The sequence below is a fragment of the Nyctibius grandis genome, chromosome 8, assembly GCF_013368605.1.
Source record: "Nyctibius grandis isolate bNycGra1 chromosome 8, bNycGra1.pri, whole genome shotgun sequence".
NCBI lineage: Eukaryota > Metazoa > Chordata > Aves > Nyctibiiformes > Nyctibiidae > Nyctibius > Nyctibius grandis.
In genome coordinates this window covers 32505018-32532389 of record NC_090665.1, presented here as the reverse complement: position 1 = coordinate 32532389, position 27372 = coordinate 32505018, and the positions used below count along the sequence as shown (strand labels likewise).

The 27372-nt window shown below is 40.7% G+C and overlaps 1 protein-coding gene across 1 annotated transcript; it reads right to left on the bottom strand.

Annotated features, from left to right (window-relative positions):
• Nucleotides 1-1894: 1894 nt before the first annotated feature.
• GTF2B (general transcription factor IIB) lies at nucleotides 1895-25475 on the bottom strand. Its single transcript, XM_068406323.1, has 7 exons — nucleotides 25438-25475; nucleotides 21802-21908; nucleotides 11689-11822; nucleotides 5090-5236; nucleotides 4824-4953; nucleotides 3972-4253; nucleotides 1895-2393 (listed from the first exon to the last, which is right to left on the bottom strand). Exons 1-7 carry the CDS (start codon nucleotides 25452-25454, stop codon nucleotides 2260-2262), a joined length of 951 nt encoding a protein of 316 aa, XP_068262424.1. The 5' UTR covers nucleotides 25455-25475; the 3' UTR covers nucleotides 1895-2259.
• Nucleotides 25476-27372: the final 1897 nt, after the last annotated feature.

Here is a 27372-nt window from a genome sequence, read left to right as displayed (position 1 = left end):
AACACTCACCACTCACGTTAAGTGCTTGTGCATAATGCCTGAAAGCATTAAAATAAGAGCATTATCATAACTGTACGTTTCAGCCATTTTTAACCTGCATGTAGTAGATTTAACATACTGCTCCGTGCTGAAAAGCACACTCACGGTAAGAGAACTTTCACCTTTGCGCTTCCAAACTGTAACAGTACATTAAAGCTCAGGCCCTGCCTATTCAAAGCATCACACCTTCTCCCACAGAGGAGGCAGGTAGAGCAGCTCAAAGGAAGACAGGGACAGCCCAGGTAATAGAAAATGTTGCAACAACGTTTAAGGAAATATATCAGCTATTAGAATACAGTCCCTCCAAACTACCAAGACCACCGCCTTTAACATCTGCACCACAGAATCACAGAATGGTTAAGGGTTGGAAGGGACCTCTGGAGATCATCTAGTCCAACCCCCTGCCAAAGCAGGTTCACCTAGAGCATGTTGCACAGGGTTGCGTCCAGGCGGGTTTTGAATATCTCCAGAGAAGGAGACTCCACAACCTCCCTGGGCAGCCTGTTCCAGTGCTCTGCCACCCTCAAAGTAAAGAAGTTCCTCCTCATATTCAGATGGAACTTCCCATGTTTTAGCTTGTGCCCATTGCCCCTTGTCCTGTCACTGGGCACCACTGAGAAGAGTCTGGTCCCCTCCTCTTGACACCCACCCCTAAGGTATTTATAAGTGTTGATAAGATCCCCCCTCAGTCTTCTCCAAGCTGAACAGACCTAGCTCTCTCAGCCTCTCCTCATAAGAGAGGTGCTCCAGTGCTTTGATCGTCTTTGTAGCCCTTTGCTGTACTCTCCAGTAATTCCTTATCTTTCTTGAACTGAGGGGCCCAGAACTGCACACACCAGAATTTTTCATGACTGCAACAGAGAGCTCCAGTGGCATAACAGAACCATACAGCCTCTGTTATTTGTTTACAGAAAAAAATGTTGAGCTACCCCCTTTCAATAGTCTGGACTGGCAAAAGAGGATTAAAACTAAACCAGCAAGAAAACAGCGAGGGCTATTGACAATTAGTGCTATGAGCATTGGACGCACAGCCTTCCCTCCGGATGGCTTAGGACCAGATGCGTAGCAAGCTGACCTCCCAGCTGTTCATTTCTGTAATTAAAATTAATTTGCACCTGTAATACAAAATTAACGCAGGAACCAGAAGACTCCCAGTTAAGTACATTTGTTGCTTTGCACACAAAGCGACCCTGTCAGGAGGCAACTAGTTCTCAAAGCTGTTAGTCTGGGGAAGGCTGAATAACTTCTGGCCTTTACTCCTCAGCACCTGGTGCATCATTTCAAACAAGCAAGTGCTCACTTAGAACGTAACAGTGCCAAAAGCTTCACCACTGGCCAGCCAGACTGCAGGGGGGACTCATAGGTCAGAACACATAACAGAAACTTCTAATAGAAATATTTTGTACCTTCCTTCCTACCGTACCAAGCACCACAAAGTTGTCAGGAACTCAGCTGAAGCCCTTATGTTTCTCTTCAGCTGCTTTGTCATGTCAAATTCACAGAAGCAAAGCCGAGAGACATCAGTGAAAAGGAGGGAGGCTGGGCCAAGGCTGTGACTGACCCACTCACAACAAATTTGGAAATCTTCAGCAGCAGTTGTGCAAATATTCAAACCGCTGTTCAGCAACTGCTTGCATTCTGGGTTAAGTCATCCACACTCTACTGTACAGCTAACAACAAATACTAAAGCCACACTAGAGATTAAAAATTGTCAAGAAAGCGAGCACTGAAGCAGCCTTGTGACCAAGTCCATGAGTACGAAGCTAACTCTATCTTTCAGGGACTGCATTCCAGTTCTCCGCCTGTGGAACAGTATGTGCATGTCAAGTTGCAGTGACAGTCACAAGACGGTAAGTGTTTTTGGAAAACAGTTTATTTGGGAATTACATAATATTTTCAATTTTCCAAAATACATCTTAACTAGATCCCTACAAAAGAACTCTAAATAAGTACAACAATATGAAATTAAAGTTTGTTGCAACATCATTAAATATTTACTTCCACTAATATATACATACAAAACGCCACACAAAGAGCTCATTTACCCTTGGAATGTGTGCTGTGTTCCAACAGTTATGCTCCATCTCCACATCCTCCAGTTCCACAACATGAAGACTCAATATTAACACTTTGTACATCCTTTATTATAGGCAAAAATCAAGTTTGTTGTTGTTGGGGTGGTTTTTTTTAATAGAAATTAAAAGTTAACCCTCTGCAATTTCACAGCTGTGGCAGTTTGTCTACTGGGGTATCAAACTTGAAGTCTGCTGGGAAGAGATCTGGAGCTCGAGGATAGATCAGCCTGTACGATTGTCTAATCGTAACATCAGCCACACCAGCAATATCACCAATTTCTAAGACAAAAAGCAGACAAGTAATTAGTTTTTATTTTTGCCATTTGTATTGAAGAAACCAGAAAGCATAATTTATCAAGTGCTACACACTTAGCTTAATTCGTAACTCTCCCAAAAGCCTGGAAAAAAATGGTTTTAACCACTGACTAATATTTTGCGTACAAGTGAGCCTGTCTTCTCACATGCCATAATTCACCTTATGCTATCAATGATGGAATAATATCAGTTTCAAATTGACAGAGGGCCAGGAGTGCAAAAGAACATTCTAGTAAATCACTGTCAAGATCAGGATCTTCATTTTTGCACTTTCATTAAATATAAGCAAAACCAGCAGAAAACTTAAGCCCTGGCAAAAAGGAATACCCTCAGCTCAACAGGAAATACATTTACCTTAAAATGCACAGAGAAATAAGCCATGGGCGCAGAGCAAGCTACTGGTTAACGGGCGAAGGAAACACTTCTTTGAGATGCACAAAACCTCAAATTTATTCGAGATTTAACCAAGCTTGGAATTTAAAGCTTCAACTGCATGAAAGCCTTCAGCATTGTCTGAGGACACTGAAGGAGTATGGAGTCATGTCTGTAATCATGGCAGGCAGCTATATTTTGTTTTAATGATCGCTCTTTAAGAGACATAGTCCAACAACTCAAGGTGAGCAAGGATGAAGGCACCGTACTGCTTGGGCCCTAGATCACTCACATGCCCAGGAAACTGCCAACACGATGAAAGCTCCAGGGACAAAATAAGCACGGATTAATGCAGAACAAAGCACCACAACCTGACAGATAAAGGCTATTCTTTACCTAAAAGCAGACCTCCACTAGGAAATTGCTACATTTTTAACATTTCCTATCTGAACTGGACTAGACACATCAACGGAGCTTCCACAGCCAGCTACCAGTCCTTGGATCCATTTGTCACACCAAGTTCTAACCACTGCAGCCTTAGCTCCCTTCGTTCCCCACGCGCTGCCGCCACATAGGCCTGATTCTCCTGAGCCCCGGAGGCTGATCCGTGCTGCTCTGAAGCTCAAGAACAGCCCTGGGACTCTTTACTGGCTTCCTAAGGGCTACCCTACCAAAGACAGTAATGCCAAAGGTGATCTACGGCCAAGCCTGCTGTCCCACCACTCTCAGTCTCTGTCAGAGGCTTGTGAGAAGTCAAGGAACACGTACCATTTTAGGCGATTCCCTGGCTGCCAGAATGATTAAAGACTCAAAGTAATCTAAAGCCATAATGCTACCTGAGCCCGCCCCCAAGTTTGCATTGGGAGTATTTTAGAGCAGCAGAATGTACACATGCAAATATTAGCAAGGGTAAAGTTAAAATTATGCTCATTTGAATGCACTGGTCTATTGCATTCAAGAATCCAACTCCTAGTGCCAGAAGAAAGTGGCTATGTCACTCAATTTTCATTTTGGAGAGTGGGAGATCCTGGTTCAGTCCTTGCTGTATGTAATTAGAATGGCAGCTTATCACTACCTGCACAGACCTCGCCCAAGTTTTACACTAACACCGAATTCTCTTTCAAGCAGCAAGACATGGCAGAAAAAAAAAAGAAAAAAGTGATGCTTTACCTTTTTGTGTCCTTTTCTCTGCAGAAGCTTGTGATGCCATATAAATAGCTGCAGCTGCTACAGAGATAGGGCTTCTCCCAGGAACCAAATCTAATTCCACAGCTTTACGGGCAATATGTGTTGCTGCCATTTGTACTTGTTTGGGAAGACCCAGATTGGAACAGAATCGTGACATGAAGTCTCCAGTTGTAATCAGATCAACACTGGTTTCGAGAGCTTTCAAAATAAGTTTAAAACACCGGCCTATTTCCTTCTTTGAAATCCTGGACACTGCACATATTTCTAAACAAAGAGTAAAAATTAAACTGTAGACTTGACAGCATTTGCTCCCCCAAAATCACCAAATTTGATTCTCAATATATTAAGACCCACAAAGAAGGCCAATGTCATGAAGGCCACCATCACTAAATAAGCTTTGCACATTTGTGAAACTTCCAAATTGCTTAAACCAGCGCACATTTTCCAAAAGGAGCTAATTAATACAGTTTTGCTTAGCAAGGGAAACTTGGTACTCAATGTTACTGCAGAACTGTTGGTTCCAATTGGGTTACAACAGTCCCCATCATCCTCCCATCAAAGCAATACCTTTTAAGTTTCACCACTCTCAGAATGACTTTCAAATGCTAATATTTTTTTAATGCATTATGACTAAAAATCCTATGCCCAAGAGCCTACTCACTTCACAAATGTAACGAATTTCCAGACTCCCTCCTACCCTCCCCCTCGAGGTGAGCTGTAGCCAAGAACAATCCATGCAGCAAAGTCCAGGAATGAGAAAACCAGCCTTCTACAGTGACAGTAACCAGACGTTTACTTCATAGCAAAATTGAATCTGTATCACTGAGAGCTTACCTTTAAATGTTCTTGGAACACCCTCTTGCCTACAGGCTATGTAGAGACAAGCAGAAGCAATAGCATCATTACTCCTTCCCTTCAGGCTCTTTTGCTCATACACTTGCTTGAATAAATTATTTGTTCGATCCTTCAAAGCAAGAAGACTAAATTTAATTAACTCTAGGCCATTTAATTAGCAGCCATATCAAAAATTCATGTGCTCATTATATTATGCTAACTAAGTCAATGCCAGAACAATTTAAGGAAGGGAGACATGAACTTACAACTATATTTCTAGGGAGGTTGATTCTGTCTGCCATGTTCGTTATTTCTTTAAAAGCATTCATCATTGCACGATCAGAGCTGCTCATGGTTCTGCGATTTTGGTACTTTGAATTCCCAAATTCATCAAAACTTGCTGCACCTGTGCCCTGAAAAGAAAAATTTTTATTGTCAATAAAACACAAGCAACTTCCTCCTCATTGCAAGAGCAAACATCTGCCAGCTTTATACATCTTAATTCAAGGCGTTCAGTTCAAACAGTTGTGCAAATAAACATCTCTGAAGTAAATCACACAATCGAGCATTGTTCCAAACATCAGGTTCTACACTTTGCACAAGTCTCAAGGAGTGAATTGATTTCCAAGGACCACAGATTATGCAGGGATTTTTCTTTCCTAATGTAACAATAGTTTAAAGAATAAAATTAATAGTATGTAGCCAATGTGTGTGTCTCAACACTCCTGTTGCCAATGCTGAGGTCCAAGATTAGATTTTATGCAACCCATATGGCATTTGGGCTGCATCTGCACTGAGGCAGACTGGTGAGTCAGAAAAACAAATTTTTATGGCCAACTGGAGACCAGTCGTTACAATGATAACTCAAATATGAAAATGAAGGCATGGACAAAGAGAAGACCCAAACCAACTACCTATTCAAAACCAATTTGATACTGTGCCTGCTAGCAGTTGCAAGCCTTAATTGTGGCAAAACCTAAAAAATCAATATATTCTGCCTTTACAGGAAAACCATGGACCCCTTACAAGAAAAGCTTGAGGTCTTAAGAGAAGAGCCACCAACTCAACCTGGCAACTTCAAAACAAGCTTTCAACATGCATTTTTTTGTACCTTACAACTGACAGTACAAATTGCATACTTCTATTAAATATGCAATCGATTTTGCCCAACTAAAAGGGTGTAAAAATGTTTAAGGTCTTCAATGAGCCCTCAGCCTGAAACATGTCTTTAACAATGCCATGTCACATTAGTAATAGCTGATGATGACAACACGGCCTGCAAGTTCAGAAGAGCAATGTGTGTCATTTATATTGTCTACTTATGTGTTTGCTGTCACAGTGTGCGGGGTCACAAGTTCTCTCAGGGGGAAAATGCTTCTTCACAACAATTCCACATCATGGGCAGAAACCTGGATTTCCTGACTCGGCAAGCATTTATTCCTTGCTGGCACCTTCAAACAACTGAGCTGGGCAGAGCCATCCAACTTTCACTGCAGACAGATTTATTTGGTCATTTAAACAAGCTGACGGTGGCCGCTGCAGACACAGGCTACTGCGCTGTTCTGTTTTGCCAAGACCAGTAAGCGTAAAGCAGATCTTGATCTCTGACCGACTGCTAACTCAGCTATTCGCATCCAGCACTTGCACACAGAGTTCTCAAGTTGAAGACTCAGCAATGTCTCAGGATGCCCAGGTGGTACAAAGTGGGACCAGGATACAGCAAACAAAGGGCAGACCACACCCTGCCACCACCTTATTCCTCTGAGCTGCCCAGGACAGAGTCAGAGATCATTTTTTTCCTTATCCATGTTCTTGGGAATTGCCCTTCTATTTTAAAACAGCCTCTAATTCTATAATCTCTCCCTGGTGCACATCTGCATTTAATACAAGTTCTTTGGCTGACACTAATGACACTCATTCTCGACCATTCACTTACACAGTTCTGCTCCCCTACACCCAAGGACTCCAGTTACACACCATTTCTGTTGAGCTCAGTGGATACCTCTACTGTTGAGACCCATATCTGTGGCGCACACACCTCGATACTGCTGTGGAGATCGAGGACTCCAGCACAGAACCCTCCCTCAAACATTTCCCTAGCCCCTTGAATAGGCCCCCCTATGACAGGCACTAGATTCCAAGACCATTCTTGGTTCTTTTCTACTCCTTCAAACATACTTTCAGATGAAAGAACCACCCAGAAATGATCCTGGCACCAACACAGCAGAGAGCTGCTCCAAAGGCAATCCTACTTCCTTAACTGGATGAACACCTCCAACTATCCAAAGGTTCCCAAAAGCAAGAATCAAGCATGACAAAGTTCAGACCACAAAGAGCATTACAAATACATCTGCAACACTAGACCCTCCTTTTGGAAATTATGCCAGAACAACTTTCCTTGGCCCAAAATACACACAAGTCTCTGGTCAAAATGCTCCTTCCTGGCCACCGCTCATACCCCTGTTCCCTGCAACACATTACAACAGTCATGTGCATCATGGCCTCCTAGACTAGCACTATGCACAAATGCTTACAGGAACTGCATGTGCTCAAAATCTTGTAGATGCCAGGAGAGTGATCATAGACAAAAGGCCTATCAACCCTGACAGCAAGTCCCCAGTCCTTGTCTATTCAGGCTTCATGTCAGACACTCATTTACCAGGAAACACTGCTCTGTCCTGGGGCCATCAAGAATTCCCCTTCACCACAGAGGTCTTCCCTGGTCCGCTATACAGCACCTAAAAGCTTTTTTCTGGTAATTGTTCTCCTTAATATCTCATTTTTTACTTTATTGCTGGTACTTACGGTTACCTTTTCCTTTGAACATTTGCTTATGTATCTTGAACCTATCAATGCAGCTATACACAAGAACTGCTAGCCAAAGGATTTTACCCTCTCGGTATGAGCACTCTCCAACAGCCATACCCAATATACAGCTCACAGCTATAAAAGGGTTGGAAAATACTCTTCCATCTCAACAGCTTAAATAAACCACAGCAATTCTCCCTGTGTTTGCTATTTAAATGCACCATCTACTTTCCTTCTGGAGCTTTCAATTAAGGGACAATGCTTTGTTGGCTTCAGCCCTTGACAACCATGTCAGGAGTCCCTTTCCCTTCATACAATCCTGGAAACAGCCTCAAAGATAGCTAGAGTGAGAAAACACAGTCCAGTAAACAGTGGTAATCTCTGACAGGGCTCAAGGGAGGTTAGGTTTACAGTGCTGGCAGCCAACAGCTTTGTACCCCAGTATATCCCCTTTAACAACAGGAAGTAGAAGTATCACCAACATCATCCACATCATTGACTTGAGGTTATCCACAGCACCAATGAATGCCCCCAGATCTGACAGTTATCTTGCCCACTACAACCAGCTCATTACAGCCTGATGGATCCTTTCTTCTTTTTCAATTATCAGCCCTTGATATCTCGCCACTGCTTATTAATACAGCACTTCTAGGTCCAGGCCATGAGGTCTGACAACAGCTAGCTTCCTTTCAGAGGCACCTGACCAAAGGATAGGAAGTCTATACCAAGAGATTGCATTAGTTTCTTCTTTGACCAACCTGAATTCTCTTGTAGTTGCAGTCACTACAAAAAGGAATGGATTAACTACAAAGGGTGACAAAATACAACTTTTTGCACAAGATCGGTAGCAAAACTTAAAGTTTTCTTTTAGATTCATCAAAGATAGTTCTTTATATCAAAAGCAGATCGAGAAGCTGCTTGTTCAGTTATTTTTCTTGAATTTTACATGAGGATTTTAGAAACAACTATAATATTCTGGCAATCAAGTCACAACTAATGCCAGACTTCACCACATCTCCAATTGATCTGCATTGTCATCAGATCAACTGCAGCACACAGTATCTACTTTTAGAGAGATACAGCTCTGTGCCAATATCCTAACGATCTGCCTGAAGAATGCAAACCACTTCCACCACAGCCAGCTATGCTATTCATCCTCCTCTTCACAGGCAAATTAATCTTTCTTCCAACGCAGGCTGTTGCTACCTCAGACAGATGGGTCCCTTAAGTACTAAAACCAATTAGGAACTAATCCCTTTGCATGGGCAAAGCAGACTCTCTTTTGCTGCTAGCAGATACAGACCACATACCCCCAGCAGAAAGTAGTCGCAAAGCAGCACCTTCTGGTTTCAAAGAGGAAAGAGTGACAAACCATTCTGTGAAGCAGAACCAGTCCCCTTCCTTTACTATTTCAAGGCAACAGCCAGTCACCAGAACTTTACTGTTGTAATCAGAAAGTGGTTCGACTCCACTTCCACCTACATTCCCAGGCGTTTACAGTAGATCTCTAATACGATGTGCCACCAGAATTATCAATGTCCTCCTCTTTCGGATTTTCCACAACACAGGTTGTGTTTTGGGTTTTTTTTGGAGGAGGATGGTGGTTTTTTGTTTTAAAGATTCTATTATCTGCAGCTCTACCTCAAGCAGAAAGGGATACCTCTGTTCCCTGACCCACGCGAAAGGCTAAAGCAATCTCTGGCACACAAATCTGGGTCCACTCCAGGCCATTCTAGGAATTGTTGTTAACTGAGAAAACACAATTTTATCATAGAATCATAGAACGGTTTGGGTTGGAAGGGACCTTAACCTGCTTCACACTCTGGAATTCATTAAGGCTGTTCTGTACTCTGTCAGATACTACTTACCTTCTCATGACTACACCAATTTCATCCTTATTCAACCCGCTGTTCATATCTAGGTCAATCCTCATCCTAGCCTACTGCTGGCATGGACTTCAGCAGACTGCTTGAGAAATGTACTACTTCCTTGGTTTAGTTATTTTTGCTGCAAAATTCATGCCCTTTCTGCACTGACATGAAATTTCTTCACCATCTTCTGATCTAAGCCGTCCTCTTCCTTTCAAATGACTGACGAAAAATGCAGCTCCTGATATAGAGTCCACGTCAACGAGCTGACATCCCAGAGCCCCTGCTCGCTGGCAAGACAAACACAGGAACTCTCATCCAGAACACACCCTCGTTTGTCAGAGAGATTCCCAATTTCCTATAGAAAATAATGTGTCTCTTCTGTCATTCCTCCCCATGCAAATACAATATCCACACTAGGACAGACTGTCCCCCTCTACATTCTCCAACATGATCTTGGCAGTTCCAGTACCTGGACATTTTTGCTCACAGTTCTCATAGGCTAAATTGTGCCACACTGACAGCCATGCCTATTCTGGGATGTTCCAGTTAACAGCAAAACTGTTTCATTAGATGAATGTCCATCTCTGAAAATTTTTAGTTTTCATTAAAAAACAGTTTTCATAGATGTTTCTTTACATCTTTAATTCTCTCACTGAGGCTGCTACTCTTCTTATTCTAAATGAGGATCTGAACCTCCAGAGAGAAGAGGGTTAACAGCACAAGTCACTGTTCACCTGGATACAAATTCTATCTTTAGCCAAAGTATCTTTTGTCTTTTCCAACATGCAGGTTCTAAATGAGCTCAGGTCGTCCTACCTACTGAATATCAAACTGAATTCCCAGAAACAAATCCTGTATTTCCACAGTCCCAAAACGAGACAACAGTGTGAACCTGGAGCAAACAGTCCATTTCTGTCTACAAAGGTGTATTTTTGATCTTTACCACAGCTGACCGAATCAGCAACAGCAATCCAAGCCCCGAGAACTACAATCTTTCTGGACCTATATAGGTGACATTAAAACTCCAGTGACTTCTACAAGCACTGCTTCACAGAGCTACTTAGCAATGCCAACTTTTTTAATGGAGCACTGCAGAAATTTGTTTGCCTCAACAGGTTCCAAAAGCCACCACCATAAGGCATCCTAAAATCTAGTGAGCAGCAATGCCTGGAGTTGTCCAAAACACAAGAATCTACCTTGACAATCATTTGAACAAAAGGTTTCTTTTTCACCAATGGAGCTTCAAGATTCGCTGTCCATATCAGTACTTATTAGTTGTCTTCACCTCTTTGAAGAATTCTTGGTTGAGAAGTATACGTATCCCCTATACGTATCCATACATATTTAGGTATGTCTACTTCTTCATCCTAGCAAAATCACTGGAACAAAAACTTCTGAGAAATCTTGATGTGCATGTACCGCAACACCCAAATCAGCAACACATTTTAATAGTTATTTATCAGCAACTGGACCACCTTTCATGAAACATTCAAGAAATCCACAAAGAGCAATTTGGTTCTTGCAGCAGAAAACATAACACAAAGTACAACAATGAAAACTTACCTGGGTCACTACTTCTTTAATTGTGCAATTGCTCTTGCTTGCTCTCTCACGGGAAACAGCAGGATATGGCTGTACCACTAAATTTCAATTCAAATATACACTGAGTACTTTCTTCTGTAGCACTTACACCATGAAGAATTCTACATTTAGTGCTTTAACATTAACTGGAAGAACATTCACAACATGCCTGTAGATCTCCAGGTCTCCAATATCAATCTGGTCCAGATTTTATTACAAAAAAATGATAGTTCAACTTGGGCAGTACTAGCTATCAAGACCTCAAAACTAAGCACCTGTTATTTCAGAATCATCTCATATACACATGCTAAGTCAAAGCGTTTCTTTTAAAGATTGCAACATCAGCTTTTCTATTTGTAGCAGCACACCAAAGACTGGCAAGTAACCCCACAGCACTGCTAACTTTTCTTCTGTTGGAGAGGTCAGCCCTTTCCTGCTACCCCCAGGCAAGAGCCACATTTTACACATCATCGAGATGCAAGAGTTCAGATTAGACAACAACTCTCTGTAAATACATTCCCTGAATAGTTTCCCTATGGACATACAAATATGTACTTGACATTAAAATGCTCAAATTTAGTAAAATTTAGTATTTTAAGTGTTACCTTGCCAATCATTGTACTCAAGTCGCCATCGCTCAACAAAGGATTCTGGGTATCCCCGACGCGAGATGGATCTTTTGTTGCTTTGTCATTGCTGAAAGTTCTCCACTCTGACCCTACGTCTATGACCCGGTCACCTGAGTTCACAGAAAGCAATAGTCTGCATTAATGTAATATTTTGAAATATTTCATGAAACATTAAGTTACACATCTGAGCTCTCCATTATAAGAAGGCAATCTGTTGACATTCCAAAACAGAGCAGTAACTTGCAGGACAATGTACTAAAATGCTTGGGACTTACAAGTTAAGTTGAAGGCAATGGAAAAAAATGCAACTGGGGCTGCACAGAAAACATAAATAACTAGAGAAATGCATCCAGAACACAAAGAGTTAAAGAGTATCATGAGATCTTCAACACAAAAAAAGGAATCAAGACCTTGATTTCAAATTGGAGGTCATGGTTGCCTACAGATGTTCTGAGCGCTGACAAATGAAGAAGTTATTGTAACTTAATAAGTTTTCTCACATTTGCCATGTGTTCAAAGTACATGTGAATTATCTATCACGCACAATCTCATTAAGCTGCAGTAAATCACTTCTGTGCATGAGCTCCAGGTCCTTGGTACTCTGAAATACGCCTTGGTACTTGGTACTAGAAATACCTTCTAACCCCACCATAACAACATTTTGCAGCTCAATTCTTGTTCTTGAAGGAAGGTCTGACCCTGCCCAACTCCACTTCATTTATGATGCTTGACAGTATCAATACACAACTATTTCTTCTTAAACTCAATCTATCCTGTTATACCTGGAACAGTTTAAATATAGATTCAGAGTAAGCAGAAAAAGCACTAAACTCACTTTCTCTGAATGAAACAACTTTCCTTGCAGTCCTCTGTTCATCTCATGGTCATCTAAACCTTTCCTACAGCAACCTTTCAGATTGAGAAATACCTCTAACCAACATTCTGATGCAGGCAGAAGTCCTACAGTAATCAGAACAATACAACCTTAAAAAAAAAAAAAACACAAAAACCAAAACAAACCAAACAAACAAAAAAACCAAACACCCACACAAGATATGAAGCTGAAGAAATAAGGAGCAATGGACAGTGTGGTGCAACTGCACAATTACTTGGAGGGGATCTATTTGGAATAAGGAACTTTATTCTTAACACAAAATTATGCAAGGAATATGCTTGAAATTGAAAGCTGTGAATGAACCATGAGAAATCACCACAACCCAAACCAATAAATGTAGGTTAGAGGTGTTCTCACCAATATTTGTCAGACATGCTCACAGCCATGCTCCACCTTTATTTACTGTACTAATGAAAACCAAGGGGGGCAGGGAGGGATCAAAAACTAGAGTGTTAAGAATATAGCAGAGTAAAAGAAGGCACAGATCCATTCTTTCTGCTCCCCCCACTTGCAAGCTTAAATCAGCAGGCAGCATGCCCCTCTAGCTCCTAGAGTCTCTATAAATATTTGATACAGCAATGCTCCTTCTATGGCCTAGCAGAAACTTTACTTAAAGACAACCCCCCAATACTGTTTACAGCATCTAAAAAAAGAAAAATGTACTTAAAATTCTGGCATGGTATAAATAGAACACTGAGTACAGGGCAATGATGTAATATTTTTTCCACACAAGTGGGAATGACCTAAATGACTCACACTCAGGGATCTGCCTCTTGTGAGTTATGAACCATTCCCGCTTTAACAAAAAAGTGTTGTATCACTGCCTGCTTTGGCAAACGTATTACAAACAGAGGATTGAGACTACTATTTCAGAGTGAGAGAAGATTAAGTAGAACAAATCGCTGAATATAAAGCATTTGTGTAATTAAGATGCAGTATGCAAATACCTTTACTTTGCCAAGAAATCTGCTATTGCAGAAAAAAAAAATTTCTGTATACTCTCAGTGTCTTATTTAAAATATACAGAGGTCCTAGGAAGTGCATTCCACCTTTCAAAAGGCTTCTATAAAAGTGTGACGCAAGCTAGAAATATTAATGAAAATGGAACAAATAGGCCAAAACGTTTCCATACATGGAAAATATACTCAGCTACAAGCAGCTAATTATCCCACTCTACAGACAGAAAAAAAAATTGTGGCATTTATTTTTTTTAACTCTTCAAAACATAAAAAGCACTTTGGAACTGTGATGTTAGTACAGCTGCAATTAAGCTCCACCCTAAGGGATCGAAACAAAGCCTTAAAATACTAAAGTCAGTCTTACAAAAGGTAGTATACGGAATCAGCCTTGAAGACTGGTCCTGAGTTAACATTTCAAGTCCTAAACAGAATTTGCTGGGTCATACACTACCGACTGGCTTTCCTGAAGCAGCTGGAAAAGGAGTCTGACAGTCAAACATCAGAGTAAAAAAAGCTCCCAAGAAGTACCTTATAAAATCGTCTCTGCTTTCTCACATTATTATTATAATATTGGTTTTGGCAACGGTATCAAGCTGCGGTAAGTATGGGAGTGGCTGCATATTCCCTTCACTACTTCCTTTTGATGCAGTCCTTTTGAACAAAAATAAGCTTCACTAGATTTTCATCACATGAGTTCATCTCCTCAGCTTCCTCCTCTGAAGTACATACAAAAAAAAAATGCAGTTTGCAGGACCAAATCTTTGTGGAACCCATCTCCAGACTGATATCCTGAAGCATCCTTCTGAACATGCGAGTTTTTCTCCACTGCCCCATTTCATTTCGTAAACCTTTCTTCCAGTATTCAGTTACTCTTTAAAATACAGTCTAATAGACTAACAGACTGGCTCTAGTGGAAATACACACTGCAAACTTCACTGACTCAGGTTACCCACCATCTGAAAAGCTCATTTAGAAAATGCAGAACTGTTATTCAGAACGGAAAACCTCAGACCAAAGTTACTTTTCTTCACAACTGCCAAATGCAAAGAACATGCGCTACAGAAATGCAAGAGTAAACTCAGGTCAGTATCAAAAGTTAAAATATCATTTTGAACAGTTTCTAAAAATTAGCTTAAAACGTCCACACATCACACGTTATGTATGCTTACTACCCCCCTAAAAATTGAAAATGATTTCTCAAGGGAAAACATTTTCACTCAACAATCCCTAAATTTGCAATTACGTATTTATAAAGAAATTTTCACGATGCACTCCACTTGCAATAACTCATAATAAGCATGTATTTTATTCTCTTTTTGCATTCTGTATTATCTGTTATATGAGGACAATACAGCTGCAAATTGAAGATGTTTAATCGAAACAAGAAATAGGATGAAATTCAAGCCTCAAGTAATGTTACCTTCCATATCCAGTCTTGAAATGGCTCTGAGAAGGTGTGTTCTAAAGTCTTTAACAGAGGAGCTCTAATGTTAGCAGTACATTGCATCAAGTTCTGCATATTATTAACTAATATTTTAATCTTAAACATAAATATGGTATTAACTTTCTATGGTATTAAAGTTTATTTGCACTTTAAAGTATCAAAATATCTATTGTTTCTACAGAATGTTTCATTCTTACAGTTAGTTAAGGAATCTGCTGCCATCTAGTGAGGACATATATTATGCTTTTAATTAAAAGCATTTTACAAGGCCAAATTTAAAAAAAATATATATGGAATTACAATTAATTTCAGTCAACTCCTTATTAACCAGAGCAATGAGGTGCTGAGAGAAACTACAATGAAAAACCTAGGTAGCAGACTACAAGCTGAGGAGAATTGTGAAGACACGTAATGGCACAGAGCCAAGCTGAACAGAGTCTTCTCTTTTCCAGGCTGACAGTCTCAGCCTCTCCTCATACAGAAGACACACGAGACCCTAAATCACTTTTGCAACCTTCTGCTGGACTTGCTCCAGCCAGCCTCTATCTTTCTGAGCCCAGAGTTAGCCACAGTACTCCAGATATCTACTCCACATTCTATTTATTAGCTTACTTGCTGCCCCATACAGCAGTACTCAACTTTATAGCTTCCAAAATATAAACCCAACTTTTTCTTCAGTTTTCAGCTTTAGAATGTCTATATAAGACCAGATGTATTAAATGTTACCAAAGAATAAACTCTTGTGAAAAAAACAAACAAACAAAAAAACCACAAAAAACACCAACACAATTTTACAGTCACAGATTTTTCTACAAAATTTCCAGCTTTTTGTCAGATACTAATATTCTTTGCAAAAAGTTATCTTGTTTTCAATAAAGTGTTAACACCACAAATGCATCATCACCAACAGCACAACACCAGACTATTCACAAGACTCAGCTGAAATAACAAACAGAACCAGAGCAGGCTTTGAGATGTTAAACAACAACAAAAAAAAAAATCCACAGAAGACTTAGACTAGTTTCCAGACATCAACAGCTTCATACCAGTACCTATAGGCAAGCATGGATTGAAACAGACAGCATAGCACTGCAGGCAAATGACTGTTACAAGAACAAAGATTTAGCAGCTCCTGCATATCAAAATGATGACAAATTTAAAAGGACTTCGGGCTTCCTAAGCCATCAACTTGTAATAATTTTGGAGGACACAAATGAGAGTAGAAATGTTAAACAATCTGGTGGACAAGTCTGGTCAGTTGAAGTTAAACCTCGCCAAGACTTGCGGCCTTTAAAAAACAAACAGCTCAATTACTTGCAAAGGATGCTCCAAACTACAGAATCGCAATGAAAAGCATTGTGCCGGATCTACACATCACAAAAATAAGAGGCTTTAAACACTTCTTCCATCAGAGGAGTTCAGATCATTTCTAGCCCTTATTTGCCCTAAATCACTTTGCCAATCCAATAAGGAAGCAAGTAAAAAAAAAGCATTCCCTAAAATAGGATGATTCAAAATGTTACTGTTACTCCACTAGATACATTAGTACTTCAACTAATGGAAGCATTCTTCATAGTGGCTCTCAAACACCTTTGGTTCCCAGCCTAGAACCCACTAACTAGAAAATCTCCTCCACCTCCAAGAAATTTCATGCTAAGAGCAGTGCTTATTACAAAGCCTTACAAAACATGCCAACTTCCAACATCTAAAGTCTAAGTTTCCACCGTTACAAATGTTATTGCTGAAACAGCTAGAATCATCACCTTTGTCTTTAAAGCTGAAATGGGTTAGACTTAAAACACAAACTATTTGAAATGCTGATTGAAAAAGGCTAGCAAATGACTTTCTTCATGTTACAAATTCCCTGTGTAAATCAACCATCTGTGAATGCTCATGCAAGAGTCAACTATTCAGATTTTCTTCAAGTATTCATCATCCTTTATAATTAGTTTTCCTGTGGATGCAAAGAGTTTTATTTGCAAGGACTAACTTTGTCACACCAAGCACGGAAGCAGTAACCAGATATAAGGTGCTAATACACATCCATACCTGAAGATTTTTGCCTATTTATTTAAGTAATATCTTAAATTGAGATTTCACATTTTAGTTCCAAATGTTGATAATACTCACAGAAAGAAGTAACCATGGACATACACCCAAACACAAGAAGATTTTTCACCATTTGGAGGTATAGAGATACTAGAACAAAGGTAACTGCCCTCTACTGACCCAAGTCAGAAGTACTTAAGCACCTTCTCCACTTACAGGATACTACCAACAGCTGAAAAAAAAAAAAAAAGGTTTCTACAGTTTTCAGAAAACAAGCATCTATGTATAGACACAATCAATCTTATCCCTAATGACAGTCATCCCGAGTAATGGACTGGCCAGCAGAGAGGAAACCGTGAAACCCCTTCCTACGCATTTGTTACACTGTAGAGAAAAAAAACAATCTGTGGTATAGTTAAATCTTACATATTCTTCATAGACCATACCTGAAATTAAGATATGCCATTTAGATCTCAAACTTTTCAGAAGCATTAGCCAACCAAATATTCTGACAGAATTTTATAATAGCCTCACTGCTGACCACAAGCTATTGAACATTTTTCCCCAAAATTCTTTAACTGAGCACTCAGGTATACACAGAACATAGAATAAACATCTGAATATAAGTCATAATCTGGTTCAAAGCTTTAACAAGTTGGTATGTGTACAAGGATTCTCATCAGCTGAAGACGGACTTCTGCTTTTTTATTTAAGAAGGCTATGCAAAAAGACTCCATACAAGAGCACTGCTCTTCTCTAAGCCATACCTGCCTACTGAAGGAGACAGAGCTAACCAGTTAATCACTTACTAAATGCTGAAAATAAATTCCTCACTGCTCCAACTCCTGCACATCAAGACATTTAATGAAACTATACAGAAGTTTAAGGAAAGCCTTAGACCAGAACGGCATTCCTACCTAGCTCAGATGCCACACAGCTGTGCATGCCACTAGACTGACTCTGACCCCCTCTGAAATTCAGCTCACCACCTTGCTACATCAAGAAAATTCAGTGCTTCATATTCCACTTCGATTCTGCTTTCTTCAGCCCCTTCTGGCATATCAGCTGACTTCCAGCCTTTTTTACTGCCTAAAAGGCGGTAAGCAAAATATTTACCTGTCAAGAAAGAGGATTTACTAGCCTTGTGTCCTTGAACAAAATGCTTCTCCCACCACCAAGTCTGCCTGAAGAATGAGATATGGTCAACGTTTTAAATGAGCACAGAACTACTTCTCCAAACCCGAAGAACTCTGTGAATTCTCAAGCCAGCACATGAACACTCACCATACCATGTATTCTAGAATTACTTGAGAAAAGTATGTATAATAAAACACAAGACTTATGACAGCAGATAAACTTGGACATACACTTGTAAAGTTTCAGATGCATATCAATCCAGATTACTATTAAAATTCCGTGGATAATTGCAATTTAGGTCTCTTATGCCTTTCACAAAAAAGGCAATTAGCAGGAGCAAAAGTTAACAAGTTGGAAACAGTTGCCATGAAAAGATGGAACACAAGCTAACCCAGGAAAGGTAACAGTGAAAAGGCAGATGAGAGTTTTTAGTAGACTGAAGCTGTATTTTGAAGCAATAATAAAAGAGCCACCAGCTTCAGTCATACTGACATTACAAGATTTAATTGTTTTACTACTGCACAGCAAAACAGCACAGTTTATTTAGAACAAGTGAAAAATGCCATGCAAAGAAAGAGCAGCATACTGGATTTAAAATTTCAATCTTATTGAGACACTAAGAACAAAACCTATGAGTGACAAAGAACTTTTATTAAAAATCTTCCTCAAAAATCCCTTTAACAAGCAGTACTTTCAATATACAGCTCTGCCTAAGACACGGAATTCAACTGTTAAACAGTTATCAGCTCCTCTTCCTCCTAGCCTCCTGCTCCTCCAAACTTTTCCATTGCTTCACCCTTTCAGCTACAGACCTGATAAATGCAACTTCAGTCATAATACTAATTTCACCTCATATTCTCAGAAGATTGATTACAAAACCTGAAAATTATCTGTGCACCAGCTATTTTATCCTATGACACAGTTTTGCATTTAATAAACTCACACTTTTTCCACAAATGTGAAACTTTAGCTCTTTGCCATAGCAAGCAAGAAAACCATCAACTGGAAATACACTGAGTTCAAAGACTCTTTGCTCTGATTTCAGCCAAATTGTACTAAAAAAATAAATTAAAAAAAAAAGCGAAGCCACATCACTATGTACTTTACAACAGTAAAATAAATGCACAAATTCAGCATTTACCATTCACCCCACGTATACCAGCAGTGCTCTGCAGACACCAAAATCACAGTATTTTTAAATTAACCTGTAGCACTTTTTGGCTACAGAGTATATTCAGTCTTTTGGATTTTTTAACTTTTCTAATTGATCCCCTTCAGCGATAAAGATCTCACTGACTTTCAGCCCACCTCAAAACATATTCTCAGCAGGCCCTGTGCACATCAGCTACGCATCATGACCTATGTAAGCCTTGAAACACAAATCCACAACTTTTCTACACAAGAACAGGAAATTAAATCACTGCCCTCTGAAGAGGAACACGTATCATGGAATCTGCAACAAGTACATAAAAGTTTTATCATTTGGAATCAAAATTTTGACTTCACCCCTTTAAAACATCCCTACTTCACATCTGCAGAAAACAGATATCAAGAATTGGATCTGTTTTTCTCCTCCTCTAGATTTCTTACCAGACCAGAAGAGAAAATGTTGAATGTTCACACTTCTGTTTGGTCATGCACTCTCCAATTATTTATCTTCATCTGATTTAATTGGTTTTCCAAACTAGCTGCTAGATACCCTAGCTAATGAATTGGACATATGCAAGTAAACTAAATTGCTGAAGGAAGGCAAGACAGAATGAGAACAACCAGCACAACAAAAGTAAATGTTAAAGCCTTTTAGTGATAAATCCATAGAAAGGCCTAGTTAAAGAACATTGCATGCTTAAAGAAAAAAACTATTTACACTACCAGTAATGTTGGCTGTGAAGAGGACTAAGACCATTTTAAACACATTTCAAAGATTCGACTCAGCAAAAGTTTGTATTAATATTCTAATGATTCTGCTCATCAAAAATGCTGACAGCTTGAACTAAAAAAGTCTCCAATGCCAGTGATTCAGAAGAGACCAGAGAGTAAATCTCTAAAGCAAGAATACCTTGTGACTAGGTGTGTAACATAAAGTACATGAAGTGAGATTTCTGATAAACTCCCAAGTTCCTAAAAATGAAACATTTCAAGCAAAATCTTTCCCTCCTCTTCTAAAGCCAGAACTATCTTAGAAGTTATGAACTGATCAAGATACACTTTTCTAAACTTTGGTTCAATTTCTGTGGCCGCCACAGAAAGAGCTGAACAGGGACCAAACTATTCTTAAGCAATAACTTAGAAGCCTATTACCATCTTTCAATAGGAAATATTGCTGTGGACATTCGAATTTTTAACCAGCAAACTTATGATTCATTTACTTTTATCAGAATTTATGCAATTTAAACCCAGCCCTTCTTTTAATAAAGCAAGTAACAATCCTCCCCTGGCCTTTTAAATGGCTTCATAATTTTAAAGGAAACTAGTACTCAAGTTTATATATTTTAACACTTACTTGAATAACTTTTGTAGAAGTTTGCCTTTTGCATAAACAAAGGACAGATATTTTAGTCACCTGGCTAAATTAGTACTACTTTTACTGCAGCTTATTAAACCTTTAGCTTTACATTAACAGATGTATAAAAATTTTTAATTCAGTGCAAGACGAGCCAAAACAAAATCACCACAGTCTAGGAGAGATGGACATAAAACCATGTGAAATATTTAGCACCACTGAATGAATCACTTGAACATGCACCCTCTAAACAAAGGATTTTCTTTTAGTCATGGCACGTCTAAAAAAGTTTAATAGAAATAAATGAGAATTAAAAGAATGATCATAACAAGAGCATGAAATGTTTCCCATGCAAAGCAAATAAAGACAATAAAATGCACAACAAGATGCTCATTCTAGAAAAGATACATAAAAATGAGTATGCAGCATGTTCTATGACAACATGATTCTCTCTCCCTCTCTCTCATTTAAGCAAAGACAATACCTAAAAGGGCTTTCATTTTAATTATTCCATTATACTTAGAAATGCAGTTTAGCCTGTGGAAGGTGCTGCCACATGAACCGAGTAAAAGAGCTCAGCAAAATTCCAGAGGAAAAACTGGATATTACTTTGGATAGTATTAAAAGCCTTAGGAGAAGCAATTAACAAAAACAGGTGCTGGCAAGGGTATAAAGAGAAATCCTTCAGGGCAGAAGATAACCTCTAACTAATGGGAAACAGAATTTTTTTTTTTGTAAGCAAGTTACTTGACAAAGAGCTTTTATTACATTTCCTATATTTTCCTGACTGAAACAACGTCATGATTAAAGACAGAATACTGCACTGGACAGTACAATATTCTAATTCAGTATTACAATACATTTTAAATTTTCAACCTTTAAAGAGAGTTTGAGACTTTTCATAATGTAAGAAGTTACCAGAAGATAGACTATTCAAAACAGTAAGCTTTTAGCCAACAGAATATCATAAAAGAAAACATTTAAGCATCAAGAAAAAGCCTTTTAATACTTGAATTATCATATACCCATTTTGTGGGACAACAAATCTACACACACAATTTAAGCTATATGGTAATTCATAGAAATATGAATAGTTACTTACCTACTACTAGCCCACACTCAGAACAAATCATATCACCAGCTCTGTAATCCTCTACTAAAATGGAATCCGGATGATTTGGGCAAGTCACTCTCGGAAGTACATCCAAACTAAGAAAAAAAAATTAGAAGCATTAATTACTTTTCACAGAATCACAGAATGTTAGGGATTGGAAGGGACCTCAAAAGATCATCTAGTCCAATCCCCCTGCCGGAGCAGGATTACCTAGACCATATCACACAGGAACGCATCCAGGCAGGTTTTGAATGTCTCCAGAGAAGGAGACTCCACAACCTCTCTGGGCAGCCTGTTCCAGTGTTTGGTCACCCTCACCATAAAGAAGTTTTTCCTCATATTTATGCGGAACCTCCTGTGTTCCAGCTTGCACCCATTGCCCCTTGTCCTGTCAAGGGATGTCACTGAGAAGAGCCTGGCTCCATCCTCATGACACTTGCCCTTTACATATTTATAAACATTAATGAGGTCACCCCTCAGTCTCCTCTTCTCCAGGCTAAAGAGACCCAGCTCCCTCAGCCTCTCCTCATAAGGGAGATGTTCCACCCCCTCAATCATCTTCGTGGCTCTGCGCTGGACTCTAGCAGTTCCCTGTCCTTCTTGAACTGAGGGGCCCAGAACTGGACACAATATTCCAGATGCGGCCTCACCAGGGCAGAGTAGAGGGGGAGGAGAACCTCTCTCGACCTGCTAACCACACCCCTTCTAATACACCCCAGGATGCCATTGGCCTTCTTGGCCACAAGGGCACACTGCTGGCTCATGGTCATCCTGCTGTCCACTAGGACCCCCAGGTCCCTTTACCCTACGCTGCTCTCCAACAGCTCTGTCCCCAACTTGTACTGGTACATGGGGTTGTTCTTGCCCAGATGCAGGACTCTACACTTGCCCTTGTTATATTTCATTAAGTTTCTCCCCGCCCAACTCTCCAGCCTGTCTAGGTCCCTCTGAATGGCTGCGCAGCCTTCTGGTGTGTCAGCCACTTTTAATCAAGTAGGCTGCATATCCAAAAGTATAAGAGCTCCTTGCTGAAAAGAACACTCCAATAATACAGAATTTACAGTGATTTGAATGATACACTATTAACGCAAGCACCTGAACTTCACCCCTTATTTAAATGCTGTAACACTACATTTGACAATCAAGACTTCAGGTCATCTTAAACTCCAATTTTTTTGTGACGTATTTTGTTCTAAGAACACTTCAAATTAAAACATCAGAAACCTAAAAACCAGACTTGATTAAGCATCATCTAACTCAGTGTCTATCACTAAATGAAGTTCCCCAAGAAGTTAGTGGCAATTGCTCCATTCCAGCTGAGCATTATCACTCACTCTAATCAGATCAATATTACTTGCCAGATCTCTAATGCAGGAAGTAGTGCGCACACAACATATATTTTTAGAAAATAGCTGATTCTACCACTGTTTTATTATTTTCAAGTATTTGAAGAAAAAGTCCCCTTTTAAATCAAGCAACTCATTAATTGGAAGATCTTAACAAAAAACAATCAGCTCACAAAGGGGATCATGTGACAACTGCTTCTGACAACAGGGATCTGTCTCTCTCACACCGATGCATCTTCAAGAGTTACAGCAGATACAAAATCTTCCTATAAAGCATTAGCACCATTTAACACAACAGCTTTCAGTTACTAACTAGAGTAATAACCAATTGCTTCTAACCAAACATTTTAAAAGTAAATACCTCATTCAAGCTCCTAGTGACTGTTCAGTAATTCTGTTAAAACTGTTCATTTCAAAATTGGAATAATAAATATTTACAATTCAGGTCCATATATTTAATGAAGCCATTTTGCTAGAGCTAAAAAGCAGAGGGTACGGAAGTTGACCACAAAAAATTTGTCATGAGTACCCACAAACCTCAATCTGATTGTGCCAAAAAATAATTTATAATCCTTTCAATTGCAGAAAATATCCTATTAAAAATTAAATTAATCCAAGTTGCCTTCTTTCCGCCTAGTACATTATTACAGCCTAATCTATACATTCTATCTTATTTTTACTTTTTAGATATTTCTGATGAGTCAAAAGTACAAAAAAAACAACCCCAAACATTTAATCCAGTGACTGTTCAGAAAAATATCTAAGACTTGACACCAAAACTGAAAATGAACATCACTACTAATATTAAAGCCTCCAGAAACAACATGTATACATAGGATTTTCAGATGTAAATTATGTTCAAAACACTACGTAAAAGCTCTTTTGTTTCCTTCTCACTAGTCCCAGACAGCAGTTTCATATGACAAGACAAAACTGTTGACAAAGCATGTGCAATCATCTGACACTTGGCATTACCCAAAAGGCTAGTGACACACTAAGCAAAAGAAAAAAAAAATCCAGAAACCTGAAAGAATGCTAACAGGGATTTTGTTTCAGGTTTTACCTTCACAAAACATTGTAAAAATTAGTCTTCCTATCCCAGTTTTAACTCATTTATCTAGACATACAACTGTACTCGTCGTAACATACAGGTCCAATATACTAAGCCAACTATACTGAAGAAAAACGCATGGCACGTGCGTAAAGGTCCCTCTCAGCAAATAACTCCCGAGTTGCAGTAAGACTACTCGGAAGCACTCCCTAGATCCTAGGACAGGTTTGGCAGGAGTGGCAGAGTCCCTCCACGGTCTGACCCGTGGGCCTGCCTTCATTCCTGACGTGAAAGAAAGCCTCGATGCATCTCCGGGGAAAGCAAGCCTCGATGCATCTCCGGGGAAAAAGCCTAATTCCGAGCCCCAGACGCGCGTGGTCACGGACTAGTGCCAGCACAGATTGAGGGTGGGAGCCGAAAAGCTGCTGTCAGGACCCGATAATCTGGAGCCAAGCTAGGGAGCGGCCACCTCGGCTCAGAGGCGGTGCCGACCGCCAGTGGCGGCGCAGGCCGGGCGGCCCCGGGGGCTCCGCGCCCCGGCGGTCCCACCGCGGGACGCGGAGGAAGGCCCTCGATGCCCGTCCGACGGCCTTACGCACGCACCGCCCCGGACCGAGCGCAACCCTCCCTCGGCTAGAGAGTACGGCGCGGCCGAACCCTGCAGGAAAACGACTCGATCGCAAGCGCCGGTAGGACCGAGCTCACGCTAACGAGGGGCCCCGGAATCAAGTCACAAATCGCCACGAAATCCCCTAAAACGCTCACTGTCCTCGGAGCGCTGCCGACTAATAACGACACGCAGAAGCAAGGCGGGGAGCTGCGGCCAGCTCGGCCCCCCCGGCACTCCCAACCTCCGGCCGCGGGCGGCCCCTCAGAGGCAGCGCGCCCGGCGGCCGCCCGGCGCGGCCCACACGGAGAAGCCCGGTTCCCCGCGGCCCTCCCCGGCCTCCTGCCACCGCGGGAGCCTCACACAGGACGGCCCTGAGGCACGGGGAACCGGAGAGGGACCGGCTGCGCCGCGAACCGAGAGCCGTGCCGAGCCAGGGACACTGGGGCCTGGCGAGGGCGGCGATGGCCATCGCTTCCTCCCCGGGTGGTAGCAGGGACAACGCGGCCATTCTCTCTGCTGTGCCGCCGACAGGGAGAGATAGCGGAGCCCCTCCCGCCTCCTCCCTCGCCGCCCTCCTCCGCACGGGCCCCTCCGAGCGCCCCGGCAGGCTCCCGTACCGGCTCGTGGACGCCATCTTGCCTCCCTCCTGCCCCAGCGCCCTGCAAGTCTGACGGCTTCGCAACGCCCCCTTATATACCAACAGAGGTGGGCGGGGCCTGCCGAGCGCCCGCTACGGGTCGCGCGAAGGGCCAAACGCACGCGAAGCGTGAAGGGCCAAACGCACCTGCAGAAGCTGCCCCGCCAGCCTGCTTCGGGTCACCGTGCTGCTGCACCAAAGCAGAGCTGCCCCTGGGACGCTGTGCACAAACACTCAGCCTCACGCAAGCGCATACACACACACACACCGCCCCCCCCTCATGGTATGTATGGGTTTCCCATGTTACCCTACACACTCCTGCATGACGTGATCAGCTCCCCCTCGTACCCAACTGGGCAGCAAACATCAGGCCGAGGAGAAGGAGAAATCCACAAGAACTGTTGCAAAACCAAATCCCTCCAGCACTGGACTCTGTCTAGACTCTTAATTCCCTGGGAGATTATCCATATGCAAAACTGGCCTATATATTCAGCAGCAACAACAGGTTTTCAAGCCCAAGCTGTAGAACAGTGGAAAAAACCTATTCCTTTGTTATGAGCCTCTCCTCACTGATGAAGAGAGGGATGAATAGGACAGGAGGGTCTACAGATTTTGGGAAGTACCATTACTTCAATGCTTCAAACTGATCAGTATTGAAGTCTCTAAACAGTTGTAAACTGGCTATCTATTAATCAGATAAAAAAGAACTGTTCACACCACTTAAGACCACATCTCCACTCTATAACAAGAATATTTTTCAATTTGCTAGCTCAAAAAACAAAATTCAGCGGGGTTGAAAAGTTCTCTTAATACTTGCTAATATTGAATCAAATTCATTATTACACAACTTCTAAACACTTTCCTGCTGACTGAAATGCTGTGTGCTGGTTGAAAACGAGCCAGTTTGAACTTGCCAGCACATTCCTTAGATTTAAAAAAAATACATATCTTTTGCAGTAAGTGGAAGCTGAACTATTAGAAGATACAGATGCTAAGATATAAATTTAAAGCTTCTCTTTCTCCATTTGCAATGACCTTTTTCACAAATGCTCAATAAACCCAAAAGATGAAATAGTAATTAAAAAAAACCACTGTAACTGTCAATGTGAATACAGAATGCGATATTAAGTTTCCCCATAAACTCTGAAATGTGTACGTAGCAGTGTCTGCAACAGACGTGCCCCATCAGCACTGTCAGTCCCATCAAGCTTTCCAGGTTTGTCCTGGCTTCTCATATAATCCATTCTATGAAAAAGATCATCTGCTGGCAATCACTGTCAACAGCAGGTCCCTCCTGACCCTATTCTCATTAACTAGAATTGAAAGAGTTTAGTTTCCACCACAGAAAAACAATAATTTTCAGAAATGTTGCAAAAGATATGATAGATTGTATCTCAGCATTTCTTTATTCCCTGTCTGCAGCAATTTTTCAAGCACTTTTTTCACAAGCAGCAGAAAAAGAAGTGGTTGATGTGGCAGATGGGAATACCACTATTAACAGACTCAGTCAACAACAGATCATTTTAATAACTTACAGAAAGTTCACCTTGTTGTCCCCAGCTGTATGTGTTCTTTCCCATCACTGCAGTTACAATATAATCCTATTTTAAAACTTAATTTGTCATTCTGGAGTTTCTTAAAATTTCACCCGAAGTATCTCATGCTAGCTACTGTCAGTAATAACAATGTGTAATTAAACTGCAATTCTTACATTGCTAATATTACCAGCATCATTTCAACACTAAAGCAATGGGATATTCAGATGCCTTTGCAAACACAATGAACAGTACATTAATGAAAACAAGTCACTGGTTCTTACTTGTCTGTGTAAAGGTCCTTTGTAATGGGTTTGTTGATTTAGCCAACAGTCATTTTGTTAAAACAGCAGATGTCAGTCAAATGCCTCAAAGGAGCA

What these genes read in the sequence shown, in the direction of transcription:
- GTF2B (XM_068406323.1), bottom strand. An exon ending in TGAGTGTGGGCTAGTAGTAG is followed by an intron (nt 11,823 to 21,801) that starts GTAAGTAACTAT and finishes CTGTGAACTCAG; the next exon opens with GTGACCGGGTCATAGACGTA. An exon ending in TGAGTACAATGATTGGCAAG is followed by an intron (nt 5,237 to 11,688) that starts GTAACACTTAAA and finishes TTTTCTTTTCAG; the next exon opens with GGCACAGGTGCAGCAAGTTT.